A 15407-nucleotide genomic window follows, 5' to 3' on the forward strand; every position below is an offset into this window, starting at 1 on the left:
ATATATATATATATATATATATATATATATATATATATAAATAGCGGTAAATAATTTGTTCGTTCACACTCTATATATATTTTTTTTCGTGCTTTTTTTCCCTCGTAAATTGCCCCAAAAGCTGTGCAACGAGTTACAACAGTAATAATAAAAAAAAAGAGAAAAAGGACCTAAAAGAAAAACGAAATAAAAGATAAAGAAGATTACCTGGGCTGTCTCTTATCCAGAGACACAGACTAGTAATGCACGAGAACAATAAAAAAAAAAAGCAAAAATTGCAAAATATACTCCAGAAAATCTGGTGATCCAAAAACTGTCTTCCAGATCTCAACAAACAATGGTAAAAGAGATGACATACGTTCACAGAATTTCATCATCTCTCTCTTTTTTCTTGAACTTTTTTTTTTTCTTCTTCCTTTACCACTACCATTTTCACTCCAAAACATTGAATAAACTGACTAGCTGACTGACTCTTTTAACCTTGTGTGATGACTGCGCCGGCGTAGCTTACGGAGGAATCGGCCATATTGGTGCATCGGTTTGACTGGGAGTAGTGAAGAAATTTGACGGCTGCGGTAGGCTGACTCTTAACGGCGGCCATACCAACAGAGATGGGACGTCTCCCGCAGATAGTGTTGTGTGTACGGGCGAGATACTCATACCATCCATTCATATCACGCTTCTCAAGCCAATGCATGCCCTCGTGATCCATTGCGATAATGGCGTCACCGATATTTGGGTGTTCCTCTCTCTGATAGTGGTATGTGTACTGAAAGCGTGACCCCCAGTGACAGAAGTCTGAACTGAGTACGAATATCCGTGTGGGATCTGCGGCGTAGGCTGCGAGCACATTTCCGATGCGTTCCTCCATCTCCCTGTCTGTCCATCCGACGAGGAGCGGGACGAGTTTGAGGCGCTCTGCTGCCGGCGCGGCCCCCTTCGGCGGGTGGTGGGCGATGTGGGCGAGGAACGGGAGTTGCATCTCGAGGGAGTGTTCCGCCTCGTCGGTGCGGCGGTCGGTGCGGTCCACCGGCACCCCCGCCGCCCGCAGCGCCGCCGCCACCGCCGCCGCCGTTTCCCCCGCGACCGGCAGCGGCCCGAGCGGCGACTCGTACGCCCGTGCGGCGGAGACCAACACGCCGTCGAAGTCCGCGTGGTGCGAGGGGCCGACGAGGAGGACTTCCGTCACGGAGCCGCCCAGCGGGCCGTACACAAAGTCCCGCAGCGCCTTGTACACACACGCCGCCGTGGAGCCGGAGTACATCAGACCAGCGTGCGGCGCAATCACACCAACCAGCCGCTTTCCACCCTCCCACGTAAAGTTTGACGCCTTCGCAAACAAATTGTCAACCGTCGTCTTCAGCACCGTTGGGTTACCATCATACCAACTGTCGGCATGGGAAGCACGGCGAGAATAGGACATGAACCACACACTTCTTCTCAGTTTGCCGTTCCCCTCACAAAAAATTTATCTGTTAACGCAACCGAGAATGAACAACCACAAAAAACAAAATAATAACAGATAAACACACACAGAGACGCAGAATAAAGAGATTTTTTTTTTTTTTTTCTTGGAGATGAGTAGCTATTGGTAAAAGGAGGGGAAAAGGAAGTATGGGAGAAGAAAGAAGAAAAAAAGTGCAAAAACAACAACAACAATAGCTACTCTCATATACATAGATGATCATGAATAAAAAAGGGCATTGTAGCACAGCCGTTTTTTTATTTTTTATTATTATTTTGCCCATCCTCTTGCCTTAGTTGCATTTTCCAAACATTTTATTCTGCTATGAAATAAAAGGTATATATTAAATAAAAAAAAAGAGCACAATAAGAAGAAAACCAAACCGCTCCTATCAATACCCAGAAAGAAAGTACGTTGTTAGTGGAAGCACAATAAAGGTCGAAAGGAGAAATATACCACAGAACGAACAAAATTAAAAAAAAAAAGAGCCATAAACGCTATCAGTATTTCTAATTTCTTCTTTTGCGCAATCATTAGGTACGTGCATGCAACTAAAAGGAAGAAAAAAAAAAAAAAAAACAGACGTAGCAGTTCCTTTAGTACATGCCACATATATTGTCAGACTGGTAGATATAATGAACAACAACAAGGAAAACAAATGAAAATTATTGCTTGATTTTAAGCGATTACTGGTTATATGTACGCACGAGTTGCGACATCAAATATGGCAACTACAGGACGATGATCACTACTTCGTACTTGCTGTACATCAGTGTAAAGGCGTATTTTTACTTTTCCTATATTAGAACCTTTTCGTTTCTTATACAAGATCCGATCGCAATATGCTGGCATACGATCCTTCTTCTTGCTAAAATTATAAACGTCATGGTCCACCTCATATTTATATGTTGGACGAAACAACAAGTTCCCTTCACGAAATCTTTGAAAGACAGCACCTTTGGCTCGCTCTAGATTTAACTGATCATTGTGAATAAGAATAGAACGAATGTCTTTGTGATAACGAATAATGTACTCAATCCCTTTTCGTGTGCCGTTAATGCGATAATTAAGGTCTCCACCAAATAAAACAAAATCAAACTCTTCAGTTACATCACGGCGAGAGATCAATTCTTGCTGTATAGCAATAGAAGAAGGATCAGAAGTTGGAGGAAGATTCATGAGAGAGAGATTATTATCTGGAGATAGAAGAGTATCACCATTATTATTACTATTATCGGTTTCACTGTTTTCCTTCTTAGATTCAACCGCATTTCTCAGAGTCCCCGATAATTCTGGAACATCTTCCTCTCTTTTCTTTTCATCTTCTTCTTCCTCACTATCTTCATTCCCTATAGTACCACTACCCAATAGAATTTTTCTAAAAAACCTCTTGTATCGTCCACGAAAACCAACATTTAAAGTCTTAACAATAGTGTTATAGTCCTTATTACGCATATTAACCGCTTTCTGATGAGCTGCGAGATGAGCACCAATAAATAAAAGTGTAATATACGGTGATGTTGCTGCCTCTGTTGATTCTTGGGGAAATGACACGCTATTTGATGCCCCAGTTTCAAAATCCCCTTTCGGTGAGAAAACGGATGTCAATTGTTCTATAGGAAGAGTAAAAGTACCATTTTTCTTATCCTTGTTTTTACTACTTTTCCCAAGAGCCTCATTACCTGAATGTAAGGATGCTTGTAGAGGTGAGGGTGACATTGAAAGTACTAATGACACTGCAACTCCACCCTTGTTGCCACCCAAACCATTAACAATACCTGTTTTTACACTAGAGTCATCTGAATGTACTACGTATGTGGCTACGTCTCCTTTTCGTGCGTAGACCAAAATTTGAATATACCACAAGGTTTTTTGTCGCACAAGAATATAATTATCCTGAAGACAGGTAGAAGTTACATAATTTACCCATTGTTGTTGTTCCCGTTTAACAGATAAATGACTTCCATTTTCCTGAGTACAAACAACAACAATATGAGCATTAGGACGAATACAAAAGGAAGAGACTTCATTATGAACTGGTGGTTTATGTGCCATATTCCAACTGATATACGATATACGCAATGGTTGTCCTGGAGTCCAGGGTTCTTCTGTTATGGCGGAAGGTACAGGGAACGTCTCTTCTTTTATAAGGAATGGTACAGAATAACGATCATCATTGGACCTGTCAATAAGATCAGAGATGCTCTCAGGTGGAAGAGGATCTTCACTTTCCGAAGAAACAAGTGTTAGGACAATAGGAGCAGAAGGATCTATCATTGGATCTGATTTTATTTCTAATGATGCCTCTAAACTGGTACTTTCGTCCGACATCAATTCTTCTTCTTCTTCCTTCTCCTCCTCCTCCTCTTCTTCTTCCCGGTACAGCTTGAAGTCTTCATTCTCCATCTTTACGTCAGTGCTGCTCATTGCATGTCCAGCTGGCGTTCACTGGAGCAATTTCAGTGAATTCACACTGTAAGCAAATGTTAAGAAATACTTGTATGGCTCCAAAACAAAACCAAGAAAAAACAACTATATTATCTTTATATATACAAAACTCTATAAAAAGGAAATAACAAAAGAAGTGGTATATATAAAAAACAAAAAATGTCTCCAATACTGTACTTTTTCTTTTCAGTTTTTATTATTATTAGACGCACCAGCATATATGGTGACAGATAGAAACAGAAATAAATAAATAAATATATATTTCTAATATTATGGGGAAAAAATAACTATAAAATGCTACACTACACCACTTCATGATCTGCCACTAAAAAAAAAAAACAGCACATATACGATCAAAAACGTCCATACTAACGAGAAAATATTACCCGGAAAAAACCACAATCATACCGGTAACTGCAAAATAGATAAATAGATAGAAAATAAATAATAAAAAAAAAAAAAATAGACAATAAAATTTAAAAAGAGAAGAAAGGAAAAAGAACAAAACACGGTCATAATTCTGGTATAATGTTCTTGTTCTTCTTGTTGTTTTGATTTTTTTTTTTAGTTTTTTTGCTCATGCAATGTACTAGTGGTAATAGAGTTAAGGTTCTAACAATCCACCCCCACCCCCCCACCCCATTTTTCCCATCCCTCATACCCTGACTAGTTTTCCCACTACTTTCTGTCTTCCTAAAAAATAAATAATAGTAATAATAATAATAATAATAATAATAATAATAATAATAATAATAATAATACATGAGCTATAAACTTCAAATGCATGGTGTAACTTATTTTTACGTTGTTGCCATTTTCTCTGCTTCCGCTAAAGTTTTCTCATGAGCATCTCGTTTCTTAATATAGTTTATATACTTAAAACGAGACTCATTAGTATACCAGACAGTTGATTGATTGGGAAATTCCTCAAGCGGTTTTTGCCACCAAAAAACACCCTTTTCCCAATCTTTCGGTACACCAAAGGGACGTACAAACTGACGGCCTGGATAATACATATTGCTCATCATGGAACGCATAACTACTACATCCATCGCATTACGGGCAAAATAGTAGAGAGCACCAAATAAGACTGCAAATAACCAAACATCTTTCCATCCACAACGTAAGTTATTTTCACCCCATGATCGAAACCAGTTATAACGTTCTACTTCTGAGACTAGTCCAGGCTCTTCTACACCGAATATAAATTCTTTTTTACACTGTAATTTTGGCACCTTATATCCTGGTGGAGGCCAATCTGGATTCCACGAACGTGTACGCATGGTTGGTTGAATCTCATCCCATTTCATAATAGTGTCTGACCAGTGATACCACGTCTGTCGATTCAACAATTCCTTCGGCACACTACGGAAACCAGGACGGTTTCGTTGCCAGGCTTCACCAGGGTAATAAAACTCTTCCGCATCCCATTGCTCCTTTACAGCAAAGCAAGCACCCACTTTTTTATCCAATCCAGGCTTTGAGTACTCATCAAAGTATTCATAAAGACGATACTTCTTCGGTGTATGCATATCACCATGTTCTGTTGTGGAATTATCTTCACGCATACCTTGCTCAAAAGCTTCTCTATCATGAGTCCTACGAAACTCTGAAGAAGAGTTAATATTTTCATCTACGCGGTGGTAGTCCCATTTTTCTTTAGGTCGTTGTGTAAAATAACGTGTACCTTCTAATTCCTCTCGAGTCACTCTCGGTGTGCCACCGTATGGTATCTTCCAGCCATGAAAGCCGGCGAATTGAAATCCGTGATAAGAACGGCTCTGTACATGCAACACCAACGCACTACATGCAATGATGTTATTCACGATAGTGGTATTGGGCGTACGTACACCACTGCGTGACCACATTTGCTACGTTACCTCCCAAACAGATATACTTAAATGGAGAAGTAAAAAGAAAGAGAAAGAGAGAGAAAGAAAGAAAATGAATAGTGTGAATAGAGAACACCTCTCTTCTCTATGATACTCAAAGTAAACCAAAAAATCAAATAAATAAACACATACACACGTATTAGTAAATATAAAAAACAAAAACAAAAACAAAAACGAAACACAAGACATAATTTATGTCATCATTACACCAAACCATACCATACCAAAATAAAAAATAAAATAAATCACCCCAAATACCTCCATAGAGTTTAAAAATATAACCGAAAAAAAAATATTTATATAAAAGTCATCATCAAGAAGAATTTTGACGAAGTCGCTTACGCTTACCTGCCACACTTACTCGTGAAGACTTGGAATCTGTGATAAGACGTTTTAAATCCTGCTGGATTTGTGCACTGAGGAGAGGCACCACCTGCTCTTGTGCAAGAAGAGAACGTGCGAGGGTTGCAGCCGGTACTGGAGAGATAACCCATTCTTCTCGCATCCCAGGGACTACAACAGCCTCCGCTTCAAGATGCTTCATCATTTGTTGAGCCTTTTTAAGAGAAATATCTAATGGACATGAAATACGAAGATATTCTTCAATTTCACTTAATGATATTCGTCCACGTTGAATAGCAGGGGACTTGGTTAAAACAAAGCTTGTGAAAACAAGGAAAGCAAGGTCCTCTGGGCGCAAAAAATAATTCTCTGTTTGAGTATTGGTAAATTGTTGTGTCAATTCTTCTATTGTAGACATCTGTTTATTTGCTGCAGTATTCATATCACACTTATTACTTAATCTTGTTGTTCTTGCTGATGCTGCTGCTGCTGTTTCTTGTTCTTCTTCTTCTGTCCCTGTTGCAGCCGTATCATATGTAGCAGCTGTGGTCGTGGGACTATTGGTAAGAAAGGATGAACGTTGTGACCAAAGTCTATCAAAAAAACGATGTCTAATAGTAACTGCCATCATATGATGTCCTGTATCAAGAGAAGCAATTTTAGTACTTTGTTTCTTTTCTTGTTCATGTATATTTGCAAGATGTGAGTTTGCTGGAGCAAAACATGGAGGTTCATATGATGCTAGAGTTATATCTTCATAATATGTGAGTTGCATCGTTAATACACGATCACACAACAATGGTGGTAAACCTTCTACTACTTCCATTAACTTTGTGATGATACTTGCAAGAGCCTGTTGAACCTCTTGTCGAGTGCGACGTTTTCTGTTATTTCGACTCATTGAAATATCTGTGACAGGTGGACGGTTCACTCCACCTCGTTGTGAATCACTGGTAAATGCCAAAGAAGCACGTTGCCCGTCTGGAGAATAAGATAAGGTGAAAGTATAACTTTCAAGAAGTTCAGTACAATTAGGCGAATAAATACAGAGAGCCAATTCTTTTAAATATCCTTTATTAAGTGCATCAAAGGCTCCTTCTTCCATCCACTGTGAGATTGCATCTGCTTCAGGTGAAGTTCGAACTAACTGTTTTAACTGAAGTCCAAGAAATTGTCTTGGTTGATATGATTCGTCACTACACAAACCTCGAAGGTATGTCACACAAGATACCGCAACTCGTATAAAATTACGTATAGCAGCTAAACTTTGAACTTGCGTAACCTCTGCAGCAGTTGACGTCATACTCCTACCGTTTAATACTCTGTAAAGGAGAAAATAATATTCTAATACATGTATACAGACAAATAAAGAAGAAAAGAAAAAAAAAAAGATATATAATGCCTGAAAACATATACCATGATTCATGATCACAGACCCAAGGAAAGAATAAACAAAGTTGGGAAATAAAAAGAAGAACAAAGAAGTATATATATATATTTTTTTGTATTCAAAATAAAATAAAAATACGAAAAGACAAGAAAAGGAAGAATCCATTTCAAAAGATATCGCTGAGCTTATTTCTTCGCGGCCTTGCGCTCTGCCATCTCTGCGCGGATGGCCTTACCCTTGGCGGAGCGGTCCACCTTCTTGGTCTTCGCGCGCACCTCCTGGATGTACGAGAGGTCGGCGCCGTTGATGCCGCGCTCGGCCTTCACGGTGCGGGCCGCACGGCGGCGGACGACGCGGTCGGTTGTTGTCTTGCGGTGGATGCGGCGGTACGTGCGGGTCCACGGGATGAAGCGCGGGTTCTTCTTGCGCATGTACATGACGAAGCACTTTGGGCGGGAGAAGGTCAGCACGGGCTTCGTGGACAGGAACGCGAAGGGGACGTAGCGGCGGCCGTGGCCGGGGTGCACGGCGAAGTGGGAGAACTCACAGTCGATCGTCCGCATTTGGCTTCTCCTTTTATCTAAATAATAATAATAATAAAATAAAAATAAAAAACAAAAAAAAAGAAGTTAAAGAGGAATTAACCAACATTGTTCATTACTATAAAGACATTTAAGGTAAATCATTATCATAATTAGCCCTTGCTCTTATTTTCATCTAGAGGTTTTATGTATTCTTTCTTTTGTATGTTTTTGTTTAATATCATGTAGTAATAATAATATGAAGAAATTTACAGGTATTTTACTCTTGTCGATCATTAATATTATTGGAAATGACAATAGCTTCTTCTCCCTCTCTGAGTATTTAGATCACCTGAGAAACTGACGAGGTAAATTACGATACAAAGATTTGTAATAAGGGGAATTGACACAAAGAAATGGCAGTTCATCTCTATGAGCTTCACGAATACACTGACGGTATTTATCATCATTACACTTCATTACTTCCTTTACATGTGTAATACACACTTCACGTGCTGTAATCCATGAACGACAAATATCACTCTTTATTCGAATAATATTATTCGCTAAACAATCTACATCTGGCCCTGGACATTCATCTTGCAATTCACCCCAACACGCCTGTGTGATAGTTTGCGGAGCAGTATACAAAGGTACCGTTGCGGCTGCTGCTGCTGTTTCTATTATCATAGAATCAAAGCATATACACAAGAGGAAATAAAGAATCACAGAAGTAAATAAAAAATGAGAAGTATTCCTCCGAGACATATCTACCATTATTGAACCCTATACTTTCCTTTTTTTTTCCATTGAAGAAATAAATAATAAAAAAAACATACATATATATATACGCAATCATCTTCTTCCCTCCCATACACGCTCAGAATCCCCCACATATTTGTACGCAATGTAGGTAGTAATAATATTAAAAAACACCCTTAACATGGTCAACATCAGGAGTGCCAAAAAAAAAAAAGAGAAATGTATAGGATCAGAAAACAGAAAACAATATAATAATTTCTTCTCGTTAATCCCATCATTCCCCGTAATAAATAAATGCATTCTGAATTTTTTCTCTCCCACGGTTATTCCAAAAAAAAAAAAAATAAATAACAAAACTGACGAAATGGAAGAACTGAGAAGCCCCTTTTAAACTTGTCTCCCGCTCGGGACGGTGAGAGTTAGGGGTTGGGTGGGGTTTTCAGAGACTTGTATTTGACAGGATGCGAGAATGAAAAAAGAATAATAGAAAATTTCAAACGTTAGATACCTTACCCCCAGTTAATTGGTTATTATTGTAAGAATTGTTCATTCTTTTCACAAGCTGTCAGGAAATAATAATAATAATAATAATAATAATAATAATAATAATAAAATCATCATCAATAAAAAGGAGAAAAAAAAAAGATTTAAGATTTTTTTTTTTTACCGATGGTTTATTCGTGAATAACGTGAGCGCCATCGACCTCTGAAGAGGCTCCAAAGCAATACCCCCACTACTGCTATTGGTACAGCAAAAAGTAAGTATTTCATGACAACCCAGAACCCACTAACCTCACTTGTTTTGACAATAGGACTAACATCAGAGGGGAAATCAAATATAAAGCTCTCCAAGACTTCTTCTTGTTTAACAGACCCCACTTCATCCAGTAATTGTGTTAAATTGGAAAAAACACGTGAGAGTAAAAAAACACAAAGAGGTTCAGCAGTATAAGAATGTAAATTTACCCTTGAAAATATTTGGGGACTCTCACGTTGAAGTAGTTCACTTAAAGTTTTACTAGAGGAAACAGCAGAGTTATTCCCTGCAAGAGAGCACCTGCCATTTATCAACAACACATTATATCCTGCTTCTTCTCGAAAAGTAGTCACCAAATGTACTAATTCATCTGTGAAAAGAGATGGATATACTGTTAAAAAAATGTGCTTTGGGTGGGAAGATAATGAAAGTAAACCTCTGAGAAATATTACACTTGCTAAAGAATTATCTGAGTTTACATCAATGTGTACCATATCAAACTGTATACCAGACAGAGGTAACTTTCCAAAGACTACCTTATTAAGTGGTATAACTGGAACATGGAGAAATGGTGTATTATTATTCTTCTCATATACCTCATATTCACAAGTATTATATACTAGAGTACATTTTGTAACTATTTTAGAAAATCTATCCGATAGATTTCCATAAAGTGGCATAGCTGACTCTTCTGTTACCGTAGACTCATATACAGGTACATGGACGCCTAAATCTGCAAGATCTTTTTCTATCCCGTGGCCAAGGACGGCATCTCCATAAATGAGTGCATACACAGTGATGGACTCTTTACTAGAATGACGTACCACTTCTGAGTGGTATTGTGTAAGATAGGGTCCAACACAAGAAGTAGCAGAACAGAGATGGAGAATCCTTGCGACACCACCCTTTGAGGTACGACTTGCACGTAGCAACAACGTCTTAATGATTGCACTCTCACCATAAAAACCTTTACCATTATTTTTATTTTGATTATATTCCATCAAAGAAGGATTTTGTATATTTGTTGTAAAGAAGCGCATCACCTTGTGGGAGGCTTCTCCTGCTCCAAGTGGCTCTGCAACAAGTATGCTATGGCCAGCAAGAGACTCTGAAAGAGAGAGAAGACGCACACCAGAGACTTTAGCGCAATGCATCACATGAGATGCACGTCTGTTTAATAGTAAAGCATCTTCTTTTTCAAATAAAAAATTCAGCACGTAAAAAGAAAATACAATAGATACAACAGCAACTATCAGGTTTAGTTTTATAAGTTGCATCTCATCAAAAAAGTCAGAAAAAAAAAAATAAAAAAAAAAACTAATTTAAACGTCCCCAACGAGATTTTCTTATTGACTATGCTCTACACGCAATACTAAGGCACCAAAACTAAGAAAAAAAAAAAGGAAAAAAGAAAAAAAGAATACATTCATCAGGGAAAAACAGCCAGAAAAAAAAAAAATAATTTTGCCGGACAGACACACAGCAACATACACAGAAAAGGAAAACCCCCAACAAGAAGAATTTGAAAAGAATTAACAAAAATAATCCGAGTAAGCAACTGATGATAGCCAGGCGTACTTTCCTTCATTCCCTTTGTACTATTTCTTCCCTACCTTCTCTATTTCTTCGCGGCCTTGCGCTCTGCCATCTCTGCGCGGATGGCCTTACCCTTGGCGGAGCGGTCCACCTTCTTGGTCTTCGCGCGCACCTCCTGGATGTACGAGAGGTCGGCGCCGTTGATGCCGCGCTCGGCCTTCACGGTGCGGGCCGCACGGCGGCGGACGACGCGGTCGGTTGTTGTCTTGCGGTGGATGCGGCGGTACGTGCGGGTCCACGGGATGAAGCGCGGGTTCTTCTTGCGCATGTACATGACGAAGCACTTTGGGCGGGAGAAGGTCAGCACGGGCTTCGTGGACAGGAACGCGAAGGGGACGTAGCGGCGGCCGTGGCCGGGGTGCACGGCGAAGTGGGAGAACTCACAGTCGATCGTCCGCATTTGGCTTCTCAACTTTGAAATGAATAAAAAAGGAAAATAAAATAATAATAAAAAAAGGTGATAAAAACTTTTACGCATATAAACATATATCAAACAGAATAATGATAATATAAAAAAGAAATAAAGTGAAAAGGAGTAACCTAAGCACAGAAAAGAAAACAGACAGACAAAAAAAAAACATCAATAACCATATCATGCACGTACACATGGAACTTCTGTGTGACTCCGTATTACACCTTACAGCGCTCCCATTCAATTGATTATGTCACGGAGATATATATATATATATATATATATATTTTTTTTTTTTAATTTTCTTTTTCTTTTTTCTCATTCTTATGGCAAGATGCAACGTCGCATAATAGGAGATCAAATGACAATTTCACGTTTAGACGTGTGCTTATGCAGCATAACTCTGCGAATGTTGAACCAGGAGGTAAACAAAGAAGAAGAAGAAGAAAAAAAAAAAAGACGACCTAATCTGATATATAAATATATAAAGGAACCAATCATCTATGAAAATAATATTATTTACTCATGTAAACAATATCATTAAGGAAAGGTATTTTGAAATTTGAAAACAAAACAAAAGAAAAACAGGAAAAATAACGAAATGAGCCCCGGTATTTTTTGTGTAAAAACACAAGATTACAGCTGAAGTTTAAGCTTATTGAAGTAGCCAAATGTGTGAGAACGCATTCGAGTAACACGTCCTTGCTGTGGTTCAGTAATACTAAGTAAATAAGGTCGTAAAGCTTCCAGAGATCGTCGAAGTGATGCCTCTCGTTTTCCTCGTCTGTCAAGTCCTTCAATAAAATGAGCCAAATACTCTGGTGGAATGATTCCCCATACACGCTGTGTTTCTTCTTCCTGTATATCTTTCCCATTACCACTATTTCCGTTTGTATTGTTTGTTTCATTATCATCATCAAGTAACATTTGTTTAGAATTTTTTATGGTATCTTGTAATAATTCACGTGGTTCAGGTAACAAAGGAAAATTAGGGTCTGTAGCTGCAGTGGTCTGCACAACAATATTTCGATCAAAAGGGAATCGCCAATACATTCGACGATAGCGATCCATACCGAGTGGACGAATAAGAGCTCCTGTGTCATTTCCATCTTGAATACCCACATATTCACGTACAACTTCACTTAATCGCTTCTCTACGTCATTAAATAATTGTTGTCGTTTTTCCTCATATGTCTCTGTTGTTTCTTTCGCTGTTTTGGTTGATGAAAACTGTTTAACCAGATGTTTAATTTCTTTTTCAGCCTCTTCACGAAGTTCTTTAGATCGCTTTTCCATTGCGATTTGAGCTTCTTCATGCATTTTACGTATTTTATCCGCTTCTTCTTGCAATTCAGGTGATGAGAGTGCTTCTAACACCATGTACTGTAAAAGATTTAAACGATCTTCCATATCCAAATTTCCCCATGCCGCCATTTGTCTTAACTCTGTGATTCTCTCCATAGTCAACTTAATGGCAGCAAAAAATCCACTTGGTGGCTTCTCTGTTTTCTCATCTGCTTCATTCTCTTTTTTAGTTTCCTCCTCATTTTCTTTTTCTCCCTTGACGCCTTCTTCATTCTTTTCATTCTCTTCCTCCTCTTCCTGTTCCTCTTCTTCTTCATCATCATCTTCATCATCCTCATCCTCGTCCTCATCATCATCTTCATCATCATACGAAACAGTTTTTGAACGTGGTGGTGCACGTTTCTTTTTATTACCACTTGTCACTCCCACAAACTCAACCATAGTATCAAACCAATCCTTTCCGCGTGTAACGATTCGTGGACCATTTGCAGCACGAAGATTTTCCATCGCAACTTCAACAAGTGCACTTGTAATTTCCTCCATGAGTCCATTATCGCGTCCCTCATGTGATAAGAGTCCTTTAAGAAACAAACTAAACGGCATTTGTGAAAGATGTAAGGGTTTAGGCAATGATGTTAACATAGTCCATATAAAAAGAGCCTGTTCATATTGTTCTGGAGTTTCCAATGGTAACTTAGCATAGCGTACATAGGCGCTATTAACAGGATTTTTTATCTCTGTATCTTCCACAAGACTTGCTGGGTCTAACTCTCCCAGATGAGAACGCACTAACTGTCGTTCCTCTTCACGTTTAGCAGCAAGTTCTTCTTTCATTTTGGCACGTTCAAGTACCTTCGCCCGTTGTTCCTCTCGTTTGGCTCGTGCAGCTTCACGTGCTTTGGCTTTGGCAGCAAGTGCCTCTTCTGAAGGTCCTACAAAGGGTGGAGTAATAAAACCTTCAATACGATTAATCTCAGTTAAGCAAGCATGGGCAATAGGGTGTAACAAATCCTCATCTAATTCATATCGACAATCTTCATCTGTTTTAAAAGTTTGAGAAGCATTCTCAATCGCTTGAGAAATATTTTCCAACGTTACTTTAAGAAATGGTTCTTGTGTCTCTTGTGTATTATTTCTTTTAACTTGAAAAGAAGAACGTTCTGAATCAATTATATCTTGTAATTCTTTTACTCGTTCTTCCAGAAATTCAAAAATAGGTAATAGATTATTATATCGTACCGCGTAAACATGACCAAGAAGCTGAATCATATGATTAAGAAGAGTTACAGCTTTTTTCTCTTGATTTGTTAATGCCCGAAGACGACCAAATACTGGTTTCTGTAAAGTTGTCTGTGAGAGAATTTTTCGTACAACACGTTTTACCGGTTTCTTCTCACTATCTTCCATTTTAATTACTTTCTTTGGTTGAGTATCATCTGTTTCCTTTACTTCCATACGTTTAGGACTATCATCTCTTTCATGGGATGTACGTTTACGCGACAATGTTGGAGAACTTAAAGATGTACGATCATCATCTGTAATAGTTGCCCCAATTTCTTTTTCTTCTTGAGTTGTAGATACCGTTGACTTAGAAAACATTCCAATCTTTTCACCTGCATCTTTCATTTGCTGGCGTAATATCTTTTCTATGGCATTAATATGATCCAAAAAAGAAGAAATTTCCCTAGCTGGGGATTCAGAAGCAGAAAGATCCTTTTCACTGAGAACTGAGAGTCGTTGCACGACATCCTCTGATCCTCCATATAACTTGACAACACGTTTAATCGCATCGTAGTTAATAGTAACTTTCTGTAAATCACGTGAACGTCCCCCGAGTGGAATAAAAGAAAGAAGTTCAGAAAGATAATTATCTGCCGCATGCAATGTCGCAGGACCAAAGGTTTTCTTACTCTGTGTATCCGACTCTACTATACTTAATGCAGCTAAAAGAGTTAATTCGGATGATCGAATCTTGTACGGCAGCACTTCATCATTTGGGAGAGAACTAAAGGCGGCCGCACTCCCTGCAGCTCCATCCATTTTGAAGATCTGAAATGCCGTTCTGGTCTTGAGAATAGCACGAGGATAAGAACAACTCCCCGACTCCTCCTGTTCGCCCACGTCTTTTCCCTTCGGTGGCATCCTCTCAGCTGCCGTTAAACTAACCACACACGGACTTCTCTTCACTACTCACAAAGAGAAAGAAAGAGAAAGAAAAAGAAGAGAGGAAAAACGTCCGTCTTCTTTCTTCTTCTTAAACTTAATCCGTCAGCTCCTGCGGAATATATGCACTATGTTTATATAAATATTGTTTTGTGTGTGGGGAAAGGGGAGGAAGAAAGAAAGAAAGAAAGAAAGAAAGAAAGAAAGAAGAAAAAAAGGGTTAAACATTATTCATGTACAGAGAGAATTCGTAATTAATAAAAGAAAGGAAAGAAGGTAATTGAAGCAACAACACCAAGAAAAAAAATATATATATATAAAAAAAAAAAAATGACGACAGGCAACCAGAATAAC

General features: G+C 38.7%; 8 protein-coding genes across 8 annotated transcripts; all 8 read right to left on the bottom strand.

The window, feature by feature from the left end:
* Positions 1–475: 475 nt before the first annotated feature.
* On the bottom strand, positions 476–1423 carry TM35_000024180 (uncharacterized protein; the record flags this gene model as incomplete). The annotated part of the gene is made up of 1 exon (XM_029021736.1): positions 476–1423. The coding sequence occupies one exon, from the start codon at positions 1421–1423 to the stop codon at positions 476–478; it is 948 nt and encodes a 315-aa protein (XP_028887158.1).
* Positions 1424–2158: 735 nt separating this feature from the next.
* Positions 2159–3892, bottom strand: TM35_000024190 (endonuclease/Exonuclease/phosphatase; the record flags this gene model as incomplete). The annotated part of the gene is made up of 1 exon (XM_029021737.1): positions 2159–3892. One exon carries the CDS (start codon positions 3890–3892, stop codon positions 2159–2161), a length of 1734 nt encoding a protein of 577 aa, XP_028887159.1.
* Positions 3893–4713: 821 nt separating this feature from the next.
* Positions 4714–5781, bottom strand: TM35_000024200 (uncharacterized protein; the record flags this gene model as incomplete). The annotated part of the gene is made up of 1 exon (XM_029021738.1): positions 4714–5781. The coding sequence occupies one exon, from the start codon at positions 5779–5781 to the stop codon at positions 4714–4716; it is 1068 nt and encodes a 355-aa protein (XP_028887160.1).
* A 337-nt stretch (positions 5782–6118) lies between these two features.
* TM35_000024210 (HORMA domain containing protein) lies at positions 6119–7450 on the bottom strand (the record flags this gene model as incomplete). The annotated part of the gene is made up of 1 exon (XM_029021739.1): positions 6119–7450. One exon carries the CDS (start codon positions 7448–7450, stop codon positions 6119–6121), a length of 1332 nt encoding a protein of 443 aa, XP_028887161.1.
* A 272-nt stretch (positions 7451–7722) lies between these two features.
* On the bottom strand, positions 7723–8100 carry TM35_000024220 (ribosomal protein L24; the record flags this gene model as incomplete). Its single annotated transcript, XM_029021740.1, has 1 exon — positions 7723–8100. The coding sequence occupies one exon, from the start codon at positions 8098–8100 to the stop codon at positions 7723–7725; it is 378 nt and encodes a 125-aa protein (XP_028887162.1).
* A 306-nt stretch (positions 8101–8406) lies between these two features.
* On the bottom strand, positions 8407–8748 carry TM35_000024230 (uncharacterized protein; the record flags this gene model as incomplete). Its single annotated transcript, XM_029021741.1, has 1 exon — positions 8407–8748. One exon carries the CDS (start codon positions 8746–8748, stop codon positions 8407–8409), a length of 342 nt encoding a protein of 113 aa, XP_028887163.1.
* A 735-nt stretch (positions 8749–9483) lies between these two features.
* Positions 9484–10854, bottom strand: TM35_000024240 (uncharacterized protein; the record flags this gene model as incomplete). The annotated part of the gene is made up of 1 exon (XM_029021742.1): positions 9484–10854. The coding sequence occupies one exon, from the start codon at positions 10852–10854 to the stop codon at positions 9484–9486; it is 1371 nt and encodes a 456-aa protein (XP_028887164.1).
* Positions 10855–12221: 1367 nt separating this feature from the next.
* Positions 12222–15032, bottom strand: TM35_000024250 (putative nucleoplasmin-like protein (NLP); the record flags this gene model as incomplete). The annotated part of the gene is made up of 1 exon (XM_029021743.1): positions 12222–15032. The coding sequence occupies one exon, from the start codon at positions 15030–15032 to the stop codon at positions 12222–12224; it is 2811 nt and encodes a 936-aa protein (XP_028887165.1).
* Between the last annotated feature and the right edge of the window lie 375 nt (positions 15033–15407).

The sequence above is a fragment of the Trypanosoma theileri genome, assembly GCF_002087225.1.
Source record: "Trypanosoma theileri isolate Edinburgh chromosome Unknown TM35_Tth_2_V1, whole genome shotgun sequence".
Taxonomy (NCBI): Eukaryota; Euglenozoa; class Kinetoplastea; order Trypanosomatida; family Trypanosomatidae; genus Trypanosoma; species Trypanosoma theileri.